The sequence below is a fragment of the Gekko japonicus genome, unplaced genomic scaffold (genome assembly GCF_001447785.1).
Source record: "Gekko japonicus isolate JY-2015 unplaced genomic scaffold, Gekko_japonicus_V1.1 scaffold982, whole genome shotgun sequence".
NCBI classification, from domain to species: domain Eukaryota; kingdom Metazoa; phylum Chordata; class Lepidosauria; order Squamata; family Gekkonidae; genus Gekko; species Gekko japonicus.
In genome coordinates this window covers 577422-593057 of record NW_015170919.1, presented here as the reverse complement: position 1 = coordinate 593057, position 15636 = coordinate 577422, and the positions used below count along the sequence as shown (strand labels likewise).

The window sequence follows — 15636 nt, the reverse complement described above, 5'->3', positions numbered from 1 at the left end:
AGAGGGAGGGAAAGGAGAATGTAAGCCACTCTGAGACTCCGAGTGAAGGGTGGGGGTATAAATGCAATCTCTTCTTCTTTTTCCTCTTCTACAATAAGTAGGACAATGTGGCTGTATTTTCTGGCCAACAGTCAGTTACGTTGATCAGGATGACTTAGAACCAAAGACTCTATGGCAAGGAATCTAGAAAAGAGTTCTGTAGAACTCGAGGGCATCCAGTGAAGCTGATGGGCAGTAGTTTCATGACAGACAAAAGGAAATACTACTTTACACAGAGAGTGATTCAAATGCGGAATTCACTGCCAGAAGATACAGTGATGGCCAAAGAAATTAACAGCTTTAAAGGGGATGGGATAGAATCATGGAGGATATATCTATTGATGACTACTAGCCATGATGGCTGAGGGGAACCTCCACATTCAAGAGGCACTAAGCCTTTGAATTCCAGAGCCAGGAGGCAATGCCAGGGGAAGGCCTCGGCTTCTATGCCCTGTTGGCCACTGTTTGAGACAGGATGCTGGACTGGAAGGACCACTGGTCTGATCCAGCAGGGCTCTTCTGATGTTTTTATCAGGGGAAGGCCTTGGCCTCCATGCCCTGTTGTTGGTCCTCCAGAGGAACTGGTTGACCACTGTGCGAGACAAGATGCTGGACTCGATGGACCTTCACTGGTCTGATCCAGCAGGGCTCTTCTGATGTTCTTATGAGGGGAAGGCCTCAGCATCTATACCATGTTGCTGACCCTCCAGAGGAACTGGTTGACCACTGTGTGAGACAGGATGCTGGACTAGACGGATCCCTACTGGTCTGATCCAGTAGGGCTCTTCTGATGTACTTATCAGGGGAAGACCTCAGCCTCTGTGCCCTGTTGTCAGGCCTTCAAATTAACTGGTTGGTCACTGTGTGAGAAAGGATGCTGGACTAGATGGACCACCGCTCTGATCTAACCAGGCTCTTCTGATGTACTTATCAGGGAAAGGCCTTGGTCTCTATTTCCTGTTGTTGGTCATCCAGAGGACCTGGTCGGCCACTGTGTGAGACAGGATGCTGGACTAGATGCACCATTGGTCTGATCCAGCAGGGCTCTTCTTATGGTTTTATGAGTTGCTTGGTGGTTGACCGTGAGCGTGGAACACCAGAAACATTGGCGTCTCTTGCATGTTTGGATTTCTTGCAGCTTTACTGAGAAGTCCATTCCCAACGTCATCATTTCCCACCGCTACAAAGCTCAGGACACGCCCGCCCGCAGAACCTTTGAGCAGGCCTTGACAGGGGCGTTCATGTCAGCCGTCATCAAAGACCTCCGCCCCAGCGCTCTTCCTTTTGTAGCTAGCCTGATCCGCCATTACACAATGGTAGCGGTCGCCCAACAATGCGGTGAGTCGAAAACACACGGTGACGGGGCTCTCTCGCGTACGCCAGACGCTGGGGAGCAGGAGTCAAGGAACCCAAACTGCCTCTTGTTGTAACCTTGGAATCGACTAACCACTGTTTGCAAGCTAGAAGCGGCAACTGCGGTTCTGTCATTTGCAAAGGGTGCTTTGTGCTAAATGTGGCTTGAGGCAACACCTAAGATCACAAATTGTAGTTATGACTGTCAGCTCTTTGGGGCTTAAAGAGGTGCTGCTCGCTTCCTCTCTGGCCCTCGCCGTTCTCCTGCCTCTCTGGGGAACGTTTCAGGGTTTCCTGCCCGGTCTGCCTTTCCGTGACAGGAAGATGCAGGAATTCGAATCTGGTTCCCTGCTGAAGTTAATGTGTTCTGTTGCAACTAAATCTTAATACTTGGTGCTGTTCGAACCTCCGCTAGCTGTGATGTTATTGCAGCAAGAAAGTAGTAATATATGAGAGACCTCCTAGGTGATACAAGATCAGAGTTATCGAAACAACCAGGGAAAGGTTTTGTATATAATGCAATAGATACTATATTGAAATCTTATACAAAGTGTAAATTAATCTTTAAAGTGCTTAATTCATAAAATACCACCTATTAATTCATACATAAGAATCTCAGTATTATAAACAGATCACAATACATTAAGAGAATAACAATACATCAATGTATTATTCTCTTATTCAACATTTTGCATTCTAGCATTTCATAGCGTGCAGCAGACTGGGCTGGAGCCTGGTATGAAGGTTGTCATTTCCTATTTGGAACATAAGCTTTGATAAGCAGAGAGAAAAAAACCTTGGAAAATAAAAGAGACGACACCCACTAAATGCAAAATGTTGAATAAGAGAATTTACTTCTGAGGAAGTCATAAGAGAATTTACTTCTGAGGAAGTCTAGGAGCGAAATGAAGACTCAAGCCAGAAGCATCGTTAATATATTGATGTATTGTGATTCTCTTAATGTATTGTGATCTGTTTATAATATTGAGATTCCTATGTATGAATTAATAGGTGGTACTTTATGAATTAAGCACTTTAAAAATTAATTTACACTTTGTATAAGATTTCAGGGCCTGGCGGGATCTGGTCCATGGGGTCGCGAAGAGTCGGACTCGACTGTGCGACTGTACAACAACAACAACAACAACAACAAATAAGATTTCAATATAGTATCTATTGCATTATATACAAAACATTTCCCTGGTTGTTTCTATAACTCTGATCGCAACAAGAAAGGACAGAGGCTTTTGGAAGCAGGGCTCTTGCAGCAAATCCTTCCAAGCTCTGGAGCCTTTTCCCCCCTGGAGATGTTTGCAAAGCTACTTTTTCTCAATTCCAGATTCTCTGTGGTTGCTGTTGCTTTAAAAAAAATGTTTTCGAGGTTCCACCTTTTTGTTTGTCAGCGTTTGTTTTAAATCCGTGTGCTCAGCGCTTCGAGCTTTTGGAAGTGCAGCAGAATGAAGAATTAAAACAGAGATAAATCAAAGTTACTTGGCTTGGGCCACAATCTTACACATGCTTGCGTAGAAGCCACATCCCTTTGTGGTGGAAAGCACCACCAAATCACAGCCGATTTACGGTGAACCTGTGGGATTTTCAGGGCAAGAGAATGTTCAGAGGTGGTTTGCCATTGCCTGCCTCTGCGTAGCAACCTTGGGCTTCCTTGGTGGCCTCCCATCCAAGTACCAACCAAGGCTGACGCTGTTTTGCGTCAGCCATGCAGGTCAGGGTGCAGAGAATCTTAGGAGCATGCAATGAGGAACCCGTTTTAAAATGTAAAGGACAAGCCATTGCAATTTATTTGTCTGCAATTATGCAGTAATCCATTTTTTAAAAAAATGGGTGATTGAAGCAGTTGTTGGTATCTTACGGAAGGTTCCTCCCCCTCCCCTGGCCACGTCTCCCTCTTCCCGCATTCGTGTCGATTCCAGGTCCCTTCCTGCTCCAGTGCTACCAGGTGGGCAGCCAGCCCAGCACTGCCATGTTCCACAGCGAGGAGAACGGCTCCAAAGGCATGGATCCCCTGGTGCTGATCGACGCCATCGCCATTTGCATGGCCTACGAGGAGAAGGAGCTCTGCAAAATCGGGGAGGTGGCCCTGGCGGTGATATTTGATGTGGCGAGCATCATCTTGGGCTCGAAGGAAAGGGTAATTGGAAAAGGCTTTCCCTCATTCGGCTCAAACTTCTTTGCAGCTGGCGACGGGGTTCCAGGGAGCTTGCCAGCTCTGACGCCCGTGTCCCTTGGTTCTCCCTCACCTCCTAGGCTTGCCAGCTGCCCTTGTTCTCATACATCGTGGAGCGCCTGTGTGCGTGCTGCTATGAGCAGGCCTGGTACGCCAAGCTGGGGGGCGTGGTGTCCATCAAGTTCCTCATGGAGCGGCTGCCCCTCATTTGGGTCCTCCAGAATCAGCAGACGTTCCTCAAGGCCCTCCTGTTTGTCATGATGGACCTGACTGGAGAGGTAGGGGCACCGATAGAAATGGCTTTTCCCGAAGGGGGAGGGAGGGAGATGTGCTCTTTCCCCAAATCCACGCTTAAGCTTCAATTTTGCGCGAATCGGTCCCTTCACCATTGAATTTGGTGCTTCCAAATTTCTCAGAAGTTTTCGTGTTACTAGTGTTCGGTTCTGTTGTGGCTGATTTCCGTGCACTGACTGGTCTGCTGCCGTCTCAGGTTTCGAACGGAGCGGTCGCGATGGCGAAAACCACCCTGGAGCAGCTCCTGATCCGGTGCGCGACACCCTTGAAGGACGAGGAGAAGACAGAGGAGATCCTGGCGGCTCAGGAGAAGTCCTTCCACCATGTGACCCATGACCTGGTGCGGGAGGTGACCTCTCCGAACTCCACCGTGAGGAAGCAAGCCATGCATTCCTTGCAGGTGCTCGCCCCGGTCACGGGGAAAAGCGTCACGGTCATTATGGAGCCGCATAAAGAGGCGAGTCTATTTGGAATGTAAATTGCCTGTCCGGTGTGGTGGTGGTGGTGGGGATGCCCTTAGAGCAAGTGCTGCAGGCTGTTAGCCAAAGTCCCTAAGTAATTCTTTTAGTGTTTGTTTTAGTGTTTATTTTTATTTATTTATTTGTCATATTTGTACCCCGCCCTCCCCACAATGCAGGCTCAGGGTGGCTCACAGTCAATACATAAATACAATTAAAACAACATAAAATCATCTAAAACAATTCCATTATAGCTAGTACAGTATCATAAAGTGCTGGAGATGTTGGTTAGTTATTCAAGATGGTGTACTTTCAGAGTATACTTTCAAGGCTTAGGTTCCATTCTGCTCAAGATCTTCCTGCGGCTCAAGCTAGGTGTCAGAAACCAAGGCTAGATGCCAAAAACCAGGGGCCAGGGCTCTATAGTGGTGGCAGCTCCCTAGCTGAAAGCCGAGTGGAAGAGCTCTGTCATGCAGGCCCTGCGGAACTGTAAGAGATCCCGCAGGGCCCTGATCTCCTCCAGGAGCTCATTCCACCAGGATGGGATTGTTCATCCCACACAACAAGCCCTTTGACATAGGCGAGGCCTGCGGCTGAGGGTGTAAACCCAGCTAACATGGTTTGGCCAGAGAGCTCATGGCTGAGACGCAATTCGCATTCAGTTCTCCAAAGCACAGCTGTTGGGCCGCACTAGCTCTTGAAGAAACTTGGGTGGGAAGGTTTTATTTATTTTATTTATTTATTTCATTTGATTTCTTAACCGCCCTTCCCCACTTATGCGGGGCTCAGGATAATTTACAATGACATAAAATCTAATACAGTTTTAAAACCAGTTAAAACTACAAAAATTCAATATTAAAACTTTCAGCATAAATATTTAAACCGGTGGCATATTTAGCATTCAGATTTTTTTTTGGGGGGGAGGGAAGGGTTAAACTGCCAATGTCTCTCCCACCCCCTTTCAACATTCCAGTTCACTGTTCGAAAGTGATTGGCTGAGGCTTCTGGAGGGCTGAACCTGAAACCATTCATCACAGGGAGGCAGTAGAAAGTATCTGTCTTTTGAGTTATACCATACTGCACAGAAAGCTAAAGGTCTCAACACAGAACAATGCATGATTTCTGGTGGTGTTTGAATAATTTGTTATTGACCCCCAGGGGTGAGTTGGTGTGACTCATCTTGCAGAATCACTGGAGCAGGCAGTTTTATGCATATAGCACCAAAGTGGAACCATTTGCACTGATCTGGCTTTCAGTTTGTTTCTAAGTTCAGTACAAGGCGCTGCTTATTATCCCTCAGCCCTTCACAAGCTGGGGCCACAATTCTGAAGAACCATCTCTTTCAGATCATGCACATCCTTGAGTCTGCCCAATAACATCTTTAATCCATTCCTGTCATGAAGCAGCATGTTTGGCTACTTTCTGTTGCTATCTTACAATTTTATGATTCAGCCTTTCCCATAGTATTGTGCCCAAGATCTAGGGCCCCTTCATTGGACTATGCGATCCTCAGGATGAGACTCTTGTATTTTAACTGCATATGACTTCAGGTTTACCTCTGGCTAGGTTATTATGCTCTTTCTCTTCACAATCACTCCTCTCATTTAAATCCTCCTTTCTCTTCAGAATGTACCTTGTCCCTAGCTTTAATATTAATACTAATATTAATACTTTTATATTAATACTTGTGACCAATGTTCCCTCTAAGCCGTAGAGTCTTGTGAGCAAAAATTCCACTTTGTGAGCGACTGGCATCAGCATATGACTTCAGGTTTACCTCTGGCTAGGTTATTATGCTCTTTCTCTTCACAATCACTCCTCTCATTTAAATCCTCCCTTCTCTTCAGAATGTACCTTGTCCCTAGCTTTAATATTAATACTAATTAATACTTTTATATTAATACTTGTGACTCCATGAAGTTTCTAAGAACATAAGAACATCTGAAGAGCCCTGCTGGAGCAGACCAATGGCCCATTTAGTTCAGCATCTAGTCCAGCATCCCGTCTCACACAGTGGCTACCCAGTTCCTCTGGAGGGCCAACAAACAGGGAAGAGAGGCCGAGGCCTTCCGTTGATGTTGCCTCCTGGCTCTGGGTTTCAGAGGATTAGTGCCTCTGAATGTGGAGGTTCCCCACAGTCACCATGGCTAGTAGCCATTGATAGACTTGTCCTCCATGAATCTATCTAATCCCCTTTGAAAGCTGTTTATTCCTGTGGCCATCACCATATCCTCTGGCAGCGAATTCCATATTTTAATCACTGTCTGTAAGTAGTATTTCCTTTCGTCTCTCCTGAGCCTACTACCCATCCTCTTCTTTGGCTTGTTCTTTCATGAATTGCTATCAGGTCCTGCAGAGGGTTTTCCTTGAAAGGAGGAGGGGGATTTCACCAAGCCCCCCTTCCCTCTGCTGACTTCCAGGAGGGACCCCCCCCGTCAGGCTGTGGTGGTGGGAGGGTCACCTCTCCTCACAAGCAGCAATTGGGCACAGAGGATCCCAGGCTTGGGAGTTGTGTATCTGCTTTGCATGCAGAAGGTCGTAGGTTCGATCCCTGGTGCCTTCATTTAAACGGCTCAAGGCAGTAGGAGGTGCAGTAGACCTCTGCCTGAGGCCATGGAGAGTTGCCACCTGTCAAAGCAGGCGGTACAGACCTTGATAGACCAATGCCAGCTTCATGCAGGGCTGGGGGGGGGGCGTGTTTGAGGCTGCCTCAGGGGCAGAGGGGAATGAATCCGCCCTCAGCTAGAAGTGTTTCAGTCAGCGGATAAATTTTCGGCAAGATCCAGACCCGTGTTCCGAGGTGTATTTGAGGTGTTCAAAGTAGGACTGTTTTCTCCTGCAACGGATGCCTGGCTAAGGGATGCATGGAAGGCTTTTGTAAACAAAGAACATGTGAAGCTGCCTTCTACTGAATCAGACCCTGGGTCCATCAAGGTCAGTATTGTCTACTCAGACTGGCAGTGGCTCTCCAGGGTCTCAGGTGGAGGTCTTTCACATCACTTCCTGCTTTATCCTTTCAACTGAAGATGTCAGGTATTGAACCTGGGACCTTCTGCATGCCAAGCAGATTCTTTGCCACTGAGCCACAGCCCCTCTTTACAGCTCTCCAGGGTCTCAGGTGGAGGTCTTTCCCATCACCTACCGTCTGGTCCTTTTTCAACTGGAGATGATGGGGATTGAACCTGGGGCCTTCTGCATGCCAAGCAGATGCTCTGCTTCTGAACCACAAACCCTCTTTACAGCTCTCCAGGGTCTCAGGCAGAGGTCTTTCCCATCACCTTCTCCTTGATCCTTTTAACCGGAGGTGCCGGGGATTGAACCTGGGACCTTCTGCATGGCAAGCAGATGCTCTTCCCACTGAGCCACAGCTCCTCTCTGAACATGTTAAGCTGCCTTATACTGAATCAGACCCTTGGTACATCAAAGTCCGTATTGTCTACTCAGACTGGCAGCAGCTCTCCAGGGTCTCAGGCAGAGGTCTTTCTCATCACCTACTTCTTGATCCCTTTAACCGGAGTCACCGGGGATTGATCCTGGGACCTTCTGCATGCCAAGCAGAGGCTCTTCCGGTGAACCACAGCCCCTTCCCTATGGCTTTCCAGGGTCTTAGGCAGAGGTCTTTCATGGCACCTACTACCTCATCCTTTCAACTGGAGATGCCAGGAATTGAACCTGGGACCTTCTGCATGCCAAACAGAGGCTCTTCCCACTGAGCCATAGCCCCTCTTTGGACATGTGGAGCTGCCTGATACTGAGTCAGACCCTTGGTCCATCAAAGTCAGTCTTGTCTACTCAGACTGGCAGTGGCTTTCCGGGGTCTCAGGCTGAGACCCCTACCCCTGGACCTTTTAGCTGGAGATGCTGGGGATTGAACCTGGGACCTTCTGCACACCAAGCAAATGCTCTACCACTGAGCCACGCCCCCTCCCTGAGACTTTGGTCTTGTGATTCACCCGTTTAGCAGAGAATCTTTCTAATAACATTCAACTCAATGAGAAGCATTGCAGCTGTAAACTCTGGGTGGTGGTGGTGATTTTCGGAAACTGGGGTAGGTGGGTGGTGGTTGTATCCTACCACTCAGCTCACCCAACCTTGCTTCCTACCAGAGGAACACACCTTAGATTGCTGTGTGGCAGGGCAAGATATGACCCATGCAGTTCACCGTTAGTTCGGTCGGCCCTCGGTGTCTGGCCACTGGGTGGAGAGAGATCAGGGATTGACACTTTGAGACAGACGGTGTGACTGACGTGTGTCCCCCACCTCGAATGGGTTCCCCTCTGTCTTCCAGGTCCTCCAAGACATGGTTCCTCCGAAAAAGCACTTGCTGAGGCATCAGCCCGCCAACGCCCAGATCGGTTTGATGGAGGGGAACACCTTCTGCACCACTCTCCAGCCCAGACTGTTCACGATGGATCTCAATGTGGTGGAGCACAAAGTATTTTATACAGAGGTACTTTGGGGTGTGTGTGTGCCAAATGCACTCTGGGGTTCCCCGGCAAGCCACAGTTCTCTCAGAGCTGTTCCCTCAAGAGCAGTTTTCTCAGAGCTCTCTCAGCCTCACGTGCCTCACAGGGTGTCTGTTGTGGGGAGAGGAAGGGAAAGGAGATTGTAAACCGCTCTGAGAGTCTGAGTGAAGGGCGGGGTATAAATCCAATCTTCTCCTCCTCTTTCTTCTTCTACTGCAGACCAGCGTGGCCAGTTCTAGACTTCTCCAGTCATTAGTGCCTAGGGCAGCCCTTGTAGATTCATCACAGTGTTTTCATAGTAGCCACTAACTCACTTGGTGTATCTGATGAAGTGTGCATGCACACGAAAGCTTGTACCCAGAATAAAACTTCGTTGGTCTTAAAGATGCCACTGGACCCAAACTTTGTTCCACTTTGTGCCTGTAATTTTAGCATGAGTATTGAACCAGTTGATACTTCCATCTCTTTTGTGTGTGTGTTTTGCTGTTACATTTACTGCTTTTTAAAGCGCTATGTATCATTAGCAATATTTCTAGATAGTATTAGTAGCAAGAACAGTAACAACACATTATGGGCTAACATGAATAGTTCATGAATGAAGAAGAAGAGAAGTCGAGATTGGATTTATACCCCGGCCTTCACTTGGAGTCTCAGAAGAGCTTACACACTCCTTTCCCTTCCCCTCCCCACAACAGATACCCTGTGAGGCAGGTGGGGCTGAGAGAGCTCTTTCAAGGACTGCTCTTGAGAGAACAGCTCAGAGAGAACTGTGACTGGCCCAAGGTCACACCAACAGCTGCATGTGGAGAAGTGGGGAATCAAACCTGGTTCTCCCAGATTAGAGTTCATGCTCCTAACCAGTACACTGAACTGGGACCTTGGCTGAACCAATAGAAAAGAGCCAGAGTCCAGGAGCACCTTAAAGGACTAACAGAATTTGTGGTCGGGATGAGCTTTCACGAGTCACCACTCACTTTTGCGGAATGTGTGCTTATTTTGGAACACCGCTGGTTATTGTCCTTGTTATTGGTCCTTCCCTCATCATTGATTAATGCTTTTAAGAGTACTTTATTATATGACTAGTTGGCTAACCAGATCTTGTTATCAGTTGGGCAAATTGACCTGTTTTCCCGATGATCTTTCCCAGGGGGTAGGTGGGTGGAAAGCACCCTCAAGTCACAGCTGATTTACGGTGACCCCGTAGGGTTTTCAGGGCAAGAGATGTACAGAGGTGGTTTGCCATTGCCTGCCTCTGCGTAGTGACCCTGGTATTCCTTGGAAGTCTCTCATCCAAATACTAGCTGGGGCCGACCCTGTTTAGCTTCCAAGATCTGGCAAGATCGGGCTAGCCTGGGCCATCCAGGTGAGGGCTCTCGTTTTTCAAGAAGGTAGCTCTCCTAATTCCTCCTTTCCTTTTCAGTATTTTCTGTGTTTTTTAGTCCACATTTTTCGCTGAGGCTCAAGGCAGTTTATACAGTTGTGGAACAATACAGTACAACAGACAGACAGACAGACAGATAGTAAAATTTATTGTGTAGCCATTACAGTTTAAAACAATGTACGAATTAGACAACTTTCAGCACTGAATTAGTTTTTAATTATAACAACCTCTAAAAATCTGCACATTCAGTATTTAAATTAATTAAAATCTTAAATATAGACACCCGCCTCCAGAAGCACATACACAGCCTCAAACATTGCCATTTTACATTGCTGTTTTACAGTTCAGTTTAATTTTCCTGTGTTCTTGGCCCCAGCACAATGAGCAGGAAACAAATGCTGGGCAGTGAATAAAACCAGACTGCAAAATTAAGAGAACAGTCAGAGAACAAAGGCAGTTTTTAAGCTGGAGCTGATCTCCCAGGGGTCCTTCCCAAGCCGTTGATTTTTAAGTGGCTGGCTTCTGCTACTCCAAACGGTGGCAAGCATGCTTAAAATTCTCCCTGTGTTGCGACTTCCAGCTGATGAATTTGTGCGAGGCCGAAGACTCCGCTTTGATGAAACTGCCCTGCTACAAGAGCCTGCCTTCTCTGGTGCCTCTTCGGATCGCGGCCCTGAGTAAGTGCACAGCCTGGCATGTATAGAGCTGCCGTCCGTTTGCCTGGTAAGGATGGCGCTTGTTGGGGTGCTACAGATGCCCTTTCCTGCTAGAAGCCCTCAAGGAAAAGAATTGGGCATCCATCAGCCTCGGTAAATCACTCCATTTTGGCTGCGCAGAGGTGGTGTCGTGGGTCCTTGGCTGTAAAACTAATGTAATTGCTTTCTTCCAAGTCAGATTATTGGTCAGAAGGAGCTCCTACGACCCAACTCCACTAAAACTCAGGCTGCCTCTCTTTACGTAGGCTGTGTAAACCCCTCCCCGACCCATGTGACTATTAACCCTGCCCAGCCCTGCCAGTGATCACATAGGCTCTGTGAAGTGTAGTGCAGAGAGCTTTCACACATGGCAGCTTTCACACATGCTGCGTAGTGCACTTTTTCTGGTTTCTATTTGGCAATTCCAAGATCACATGTCAAGTTGCTAAATTTTGTGCATTAATTTTCAGATTATGGGGTTTGCACCTTACAAACTCTTACATTCAATTTTTTTGTCTGGCTAAACTGTATGCTGGTCTACAGACTGTAATAAACAAGAACTACAACAGCCCTTGAATTATGTGTTTGATCACGGCAGACCAATTTACTTGGTTTTTTTTGGGGGGGGGGCTGTTTTGGGCAGATGCCTTAGCTGCCTGCAATTACTTGCCGCAGTCGAGAGAAAAGATCATCGCCGCCCTGTTCAAGGCGCTTAACTCCACCAACAACGAACTCCAAGAGGCGGGAGAAGCCTGTATGAGAAAGGTGGGTGGCTCCCAGACAAAGCTTTATTTATTTTTGTATTTTTTCATATGTGCGTGTGTGTGCGTGCGTGCGTGTGTATGAGTGCACCTGGAAGTCATGGTGACCTCTGGTGACTGACCCCTACTGGAGGCCTGGAGGATATTCAGAGAGGTGGCTGAATAAAGCCTGCCCCCACTTCCCGCCTCTGGTATTCCACGGAGGTCTCCCATCCAAGCACTTGCCAGGGTCGACTCTTCTTAGCTTCTGAGATATGAGGAGATTGGGCTTGCCTGGCCTATCCAGGTCAGGGCTGAAACAAAGCTTTAGATCGATTTTGCTGGAAACAGAAATGGCTGTCGTGCCAAGCCTTGATTTCTTTTTCTTTTTTAACTTCCTCTGCAGTTTTTGGAAGGCGCCACGATCGAAGTCGATCAGATTCACACCCACATGAGGCCGTTGCTTATGATGCTGGGCGACTACCGAAGCCTGACGCTGAACGTCGTGAACCGTCTGACTTCAGTCACTCGGCTGTTCCCGAACTCTTTCAACGACAAGTTCTGTGATCAGATGATGGTACGGACGTGCCGCTGGGTCAGAAATGCTGTTCGTAAAAGGAACACGAACGTTTCAAAGCTGAAAAGTTATTTAATAGATCTGCAGGTGGCAAATCTGTTTATTCATCCCTGATTCAGCGGTGGGGGCGAGCGAATCCCAGACCTGAAAGTGAACGTTATGAATGGGACTCAGTGAAAAGGGAGATACGCCACTTTTCATCGAGTACTAATAAACCTCCAGACTTGTTAACGATCCTTCGGCAAGCGGCCTGTAGAGTTGGAAATGTGGCTTATAATAGTGTGACAAATATATTTATTTACGTTTACTACTTCATTCATATCTCACCTTTCTCCCAACGGGGATGCAAAGTGGCCGACATTCTCCTCCATTTTATCCTCACAACAACACTTTGGGGTGGGGGGCGTAGGTTAGGCTGAAGTATTCGGAAGGGGTACTTGAGAGTACAGTTGAAACTCTTGGCTGCTGGAGGGGCCATGGCTCATTGGTAGAGCCTCTGCTTGGCATGCAGAAGGTCCCGGGTTTAGTCCCCGGCATCTCCAGTTAAAAGGACCAGGCAGGAGGTGATGTGAAAGACCTCCGCCTGAGACCCTGGAGGATACGGGGAGGGGCCATGGCTCAGAGGATGTTGTTGGCATGTAGACGGTCAGCCCAGTATGCTGCAGTGGTGAAAAATGTAAACTCCGTGTTAGGGATTATTAGGAACGTGGTTGACAATAAAACAGCCGATATTGTAATTGCCCTGTATAAATCTGTGGTCTGGCCTAATTTGGAATACTGTGTGTACAGTTCTGGTCACCGTATCTCAAAAAGGACATTGCAGAGCCGGAAAAAGTACAGAGGAAGGCGACCAAGAGGATTTGGGGGTTGGAGCACCTTCCATGTGAGGAAAGGCTGAAGAGACCGGGACTTTTCAGTTTAGAAATGAGATGACTATGGGGGATGTGATAGAGGTTTGTAAAATTATGCATAGGATAGAGAGAGTTGACAAAGATAAATTATTTTCCCTCCCCCAAATACTAGTATGTGAGGGCATCCAGTGAAGCTGACGGGCAGTGGGTTCAGGATGGACAAAAGGAAATACTACTTTACACAGAGGGTGATTAAAACGTGGAGTTTGCTGTCAGAGGATGTAACAACGGCCAGAATAATAAACAGCTTTAAAAGGGGATTGGATAGATTCATGGAGGAGGAGTCTGTCAGTGGCTACTAGCCATGGTGGCTGAGGGGAACCTCCACATTCAGAGCCACTAATCCTCTGAGCCCCAGAGCCAGGAGGCAAAATCAGGGGAAGCCCTCAGCATCTCTGCCCTGTTGTTGGCCCACAAAAGGAACTGGTTGGTCACTGTGTGAGACGGGATGCTGGGCTAGATGGACCCTCACTGGTCTGATCCAGCAGGGCTCTTCTGATGTTCTTGTGAAGGCCTCAGCGGAGCCCCTCCTCAGTTAAGAAGTGTGTATCATAACCTTTAATTCATAAAGCAAGGAATCACTGAAATGTTCCAGGTTGTCCTGAAAAACTGAGACTTCTGAATATATGATGCACCACGTCTTCCCATTTTTAGCTAATGGGCTTTCACAGATGCAGAAAACAACTCTTAATGTTTTATTTCCCCTACAGCAACATCTGCGTAAATGGATGGAAGTGGTGGTCATCACCCACAAAGGAGGCCAGAGGAGCGATGGAAGTGTAAGTCCGACGGTTCTTCTTCTCGGGCAGCAGGGGATAAAAATAGGTGGGATTAAAACGGGAGAAGCACTGTATCAGCCACCGACTTCTGTTGCAAACTGCATGTCTGCCTAATGACCGCTTGTTACAAGGTATGATGGATCACAAGCATCACAAGTGAAGGACCGCTCTGGCCAGCGGCCTGCAGAACTGTATTCATCCTGGTTGACCATCGTCCTCCACGTGGGGCCCCACACTTGGTCTTGAGGAACATTGCCCCCTGAATTTAATTGTGGTGAAAGAGCTTGACGGGGTGGGGGGGAGCTAGTGAGAGACGTTTGCGATCTCTGGTTTTGTTTGGCAGTTCGTCAAATCAAGTCAGGTGCCCGCAAATGCCACCGCTGAAGCAATGTCTGCTTCCAAAAGATTTCGGTTTGTATAGGAGCCTCCCCACGAAGCCAACATACGGGTTGTTCTGTGTCACTCGGAAGCTAATAATCCATGATGCTGTCCGCCGTCTGAACTTGAGTTCTTGAACAAATGCAAGACTACAACAGGAATGGGATTGCCAAGAAAAATGAGGAACGTGCAGCTTTAAAGCTGCCTTCTCTTTGGAATTGCAGGCTAAATAATATCGGTTAAATGCAGAGATCCTCAGATCGTAATCATAAATGGAAAAGGCTGTGTCTCTGCACTGCCAACTAATGGTGTTCAGTATTAACATTTTCTTCATACCATGGTGGGATCCAGCTGTCGTTCCTAGCTTTGGCAGTCATTGTTAATTTTTTGTGGATGGGGGTGTGCAATGCTCCCTCTAAGCTGTAATCTTGTGAGCAAAAATTCTACTTTGTGAGCTACCGGCATTAAAGTTGTGAGTGAGCAATTTGGCTACTGCCTAAATTAGTTTGCTCTGGAGCCATCCTTCCTGAGCTAAAATGGAAATGTGTGAGCCGGAGGCTAAAAAACTGTGAGCTAGCTTGCACTAACTCAGCTTAGAGGGAACAATTTAGCAGGGGTTTCCATAGCCCAAAGCCCAGTAAGTAAATAAGATGGATGGGTAGCCATGTTAGTCTGTCTGTAGCAGTAGAAAAGTCTAGGAGTCTAGTAGCACCTTAAAGACTAACAAAATTTGTGGCAGGAGATGTGCTTTCGTGAGTCACTGTTCACTTCTTGTGCATTACTACCACAAGTTTTGTTAGTCTTTTTTTTTAATCTCTTTATTGGATTTTCACATATAAGAAAAGAAAAAGAGATAAACATACCACAACATTAGAACCCAATTAACTAAAATTAATTGTACATTATTATCCAAATCACATTTGTTATAACATCCTTGCCACCACGTGAATCAAGTTCATCTAAATTGCTCCAATAGCAAGGTTTATACATGACAAAAACACTCTTACTCCTAAACCTTTCTCAGACTAACAACAATATACCCATGAAGCTATCTTATTTATTTGAATAATTATAATCTTATATCCTGTTTGCTCTTCTCAAAAGACCAGTTAATTATAGGTCATTACATTTTGTACTGAAGAAATAACTTACAGACCTTCCTCCTACCCAGAGGTCATTTCGTGGGGGATCGTGGGGGAATGCAGTTCCCCCGGGTTAGGTACGGGGGGCGGGGCACATGACAAAGCCCCGCCCCCTGCTTCCGGCCGCCCCGCTTCCGGCCCTCATTCAGCCAGGAGGAGGCAGGAGAAGAGGGAGGGTAAGTTGCTTCCTCTCTACCTCTCCCCACCCCTGCCTGCCTGGGGCCAGGGAGGGCCTTTG

The 15636-nt window shown here is 47.3% G+C and overlaps 1 protein-coding gene and 1 non-coding gene across 2 annotated transcripts in view; one reads left to right on the top strand and one right to left on the bottom strand.

Moving 5' to 3' along the window:
• Positions 1–15636, top strand: part of TRRAP (transformation/transcription domain-associated protein) — a 241741-nt gene that overhangs the window by 41918 nt on the left and 184187 nt on the right. Inside the window, exons 24-32 of the mRNA XM_015418766.1 lie at positions 1178–1377; positions 3324–3541; positions 3658–3855; positions 4068–4328; positions 8618–8779; positions 10757–10853; positions 11515–11636; positions 12018–12188; positions 13810–13878. Coding sequence (XP_015274252.1) covers positions 1178–1377; positions 3324–3541; positions 3658–3855; positions 4068–4328; positions 8618–8779; positions 10757–10853; positions 11515–11636; positions 12018–12188; positions 13810–13878 — 1498 coding nt within the window. The remainder of the gene's footprint in view (positions 1–1177; positions 1378–3323; positions 3542–3657; positions 3856–4067; positions 4329–8617; positions 8780–10756; positions 10854–11514; positions 11637–12017; positions 12189–13809; positions 13879–15636) is intronic.
• TRNAG-GCC lies at positions 7629–7701 on the bottom strand. Its single transcript has one exon. It is a non-coding gene; the product is annotated as a tRNA-Gly (tRNA).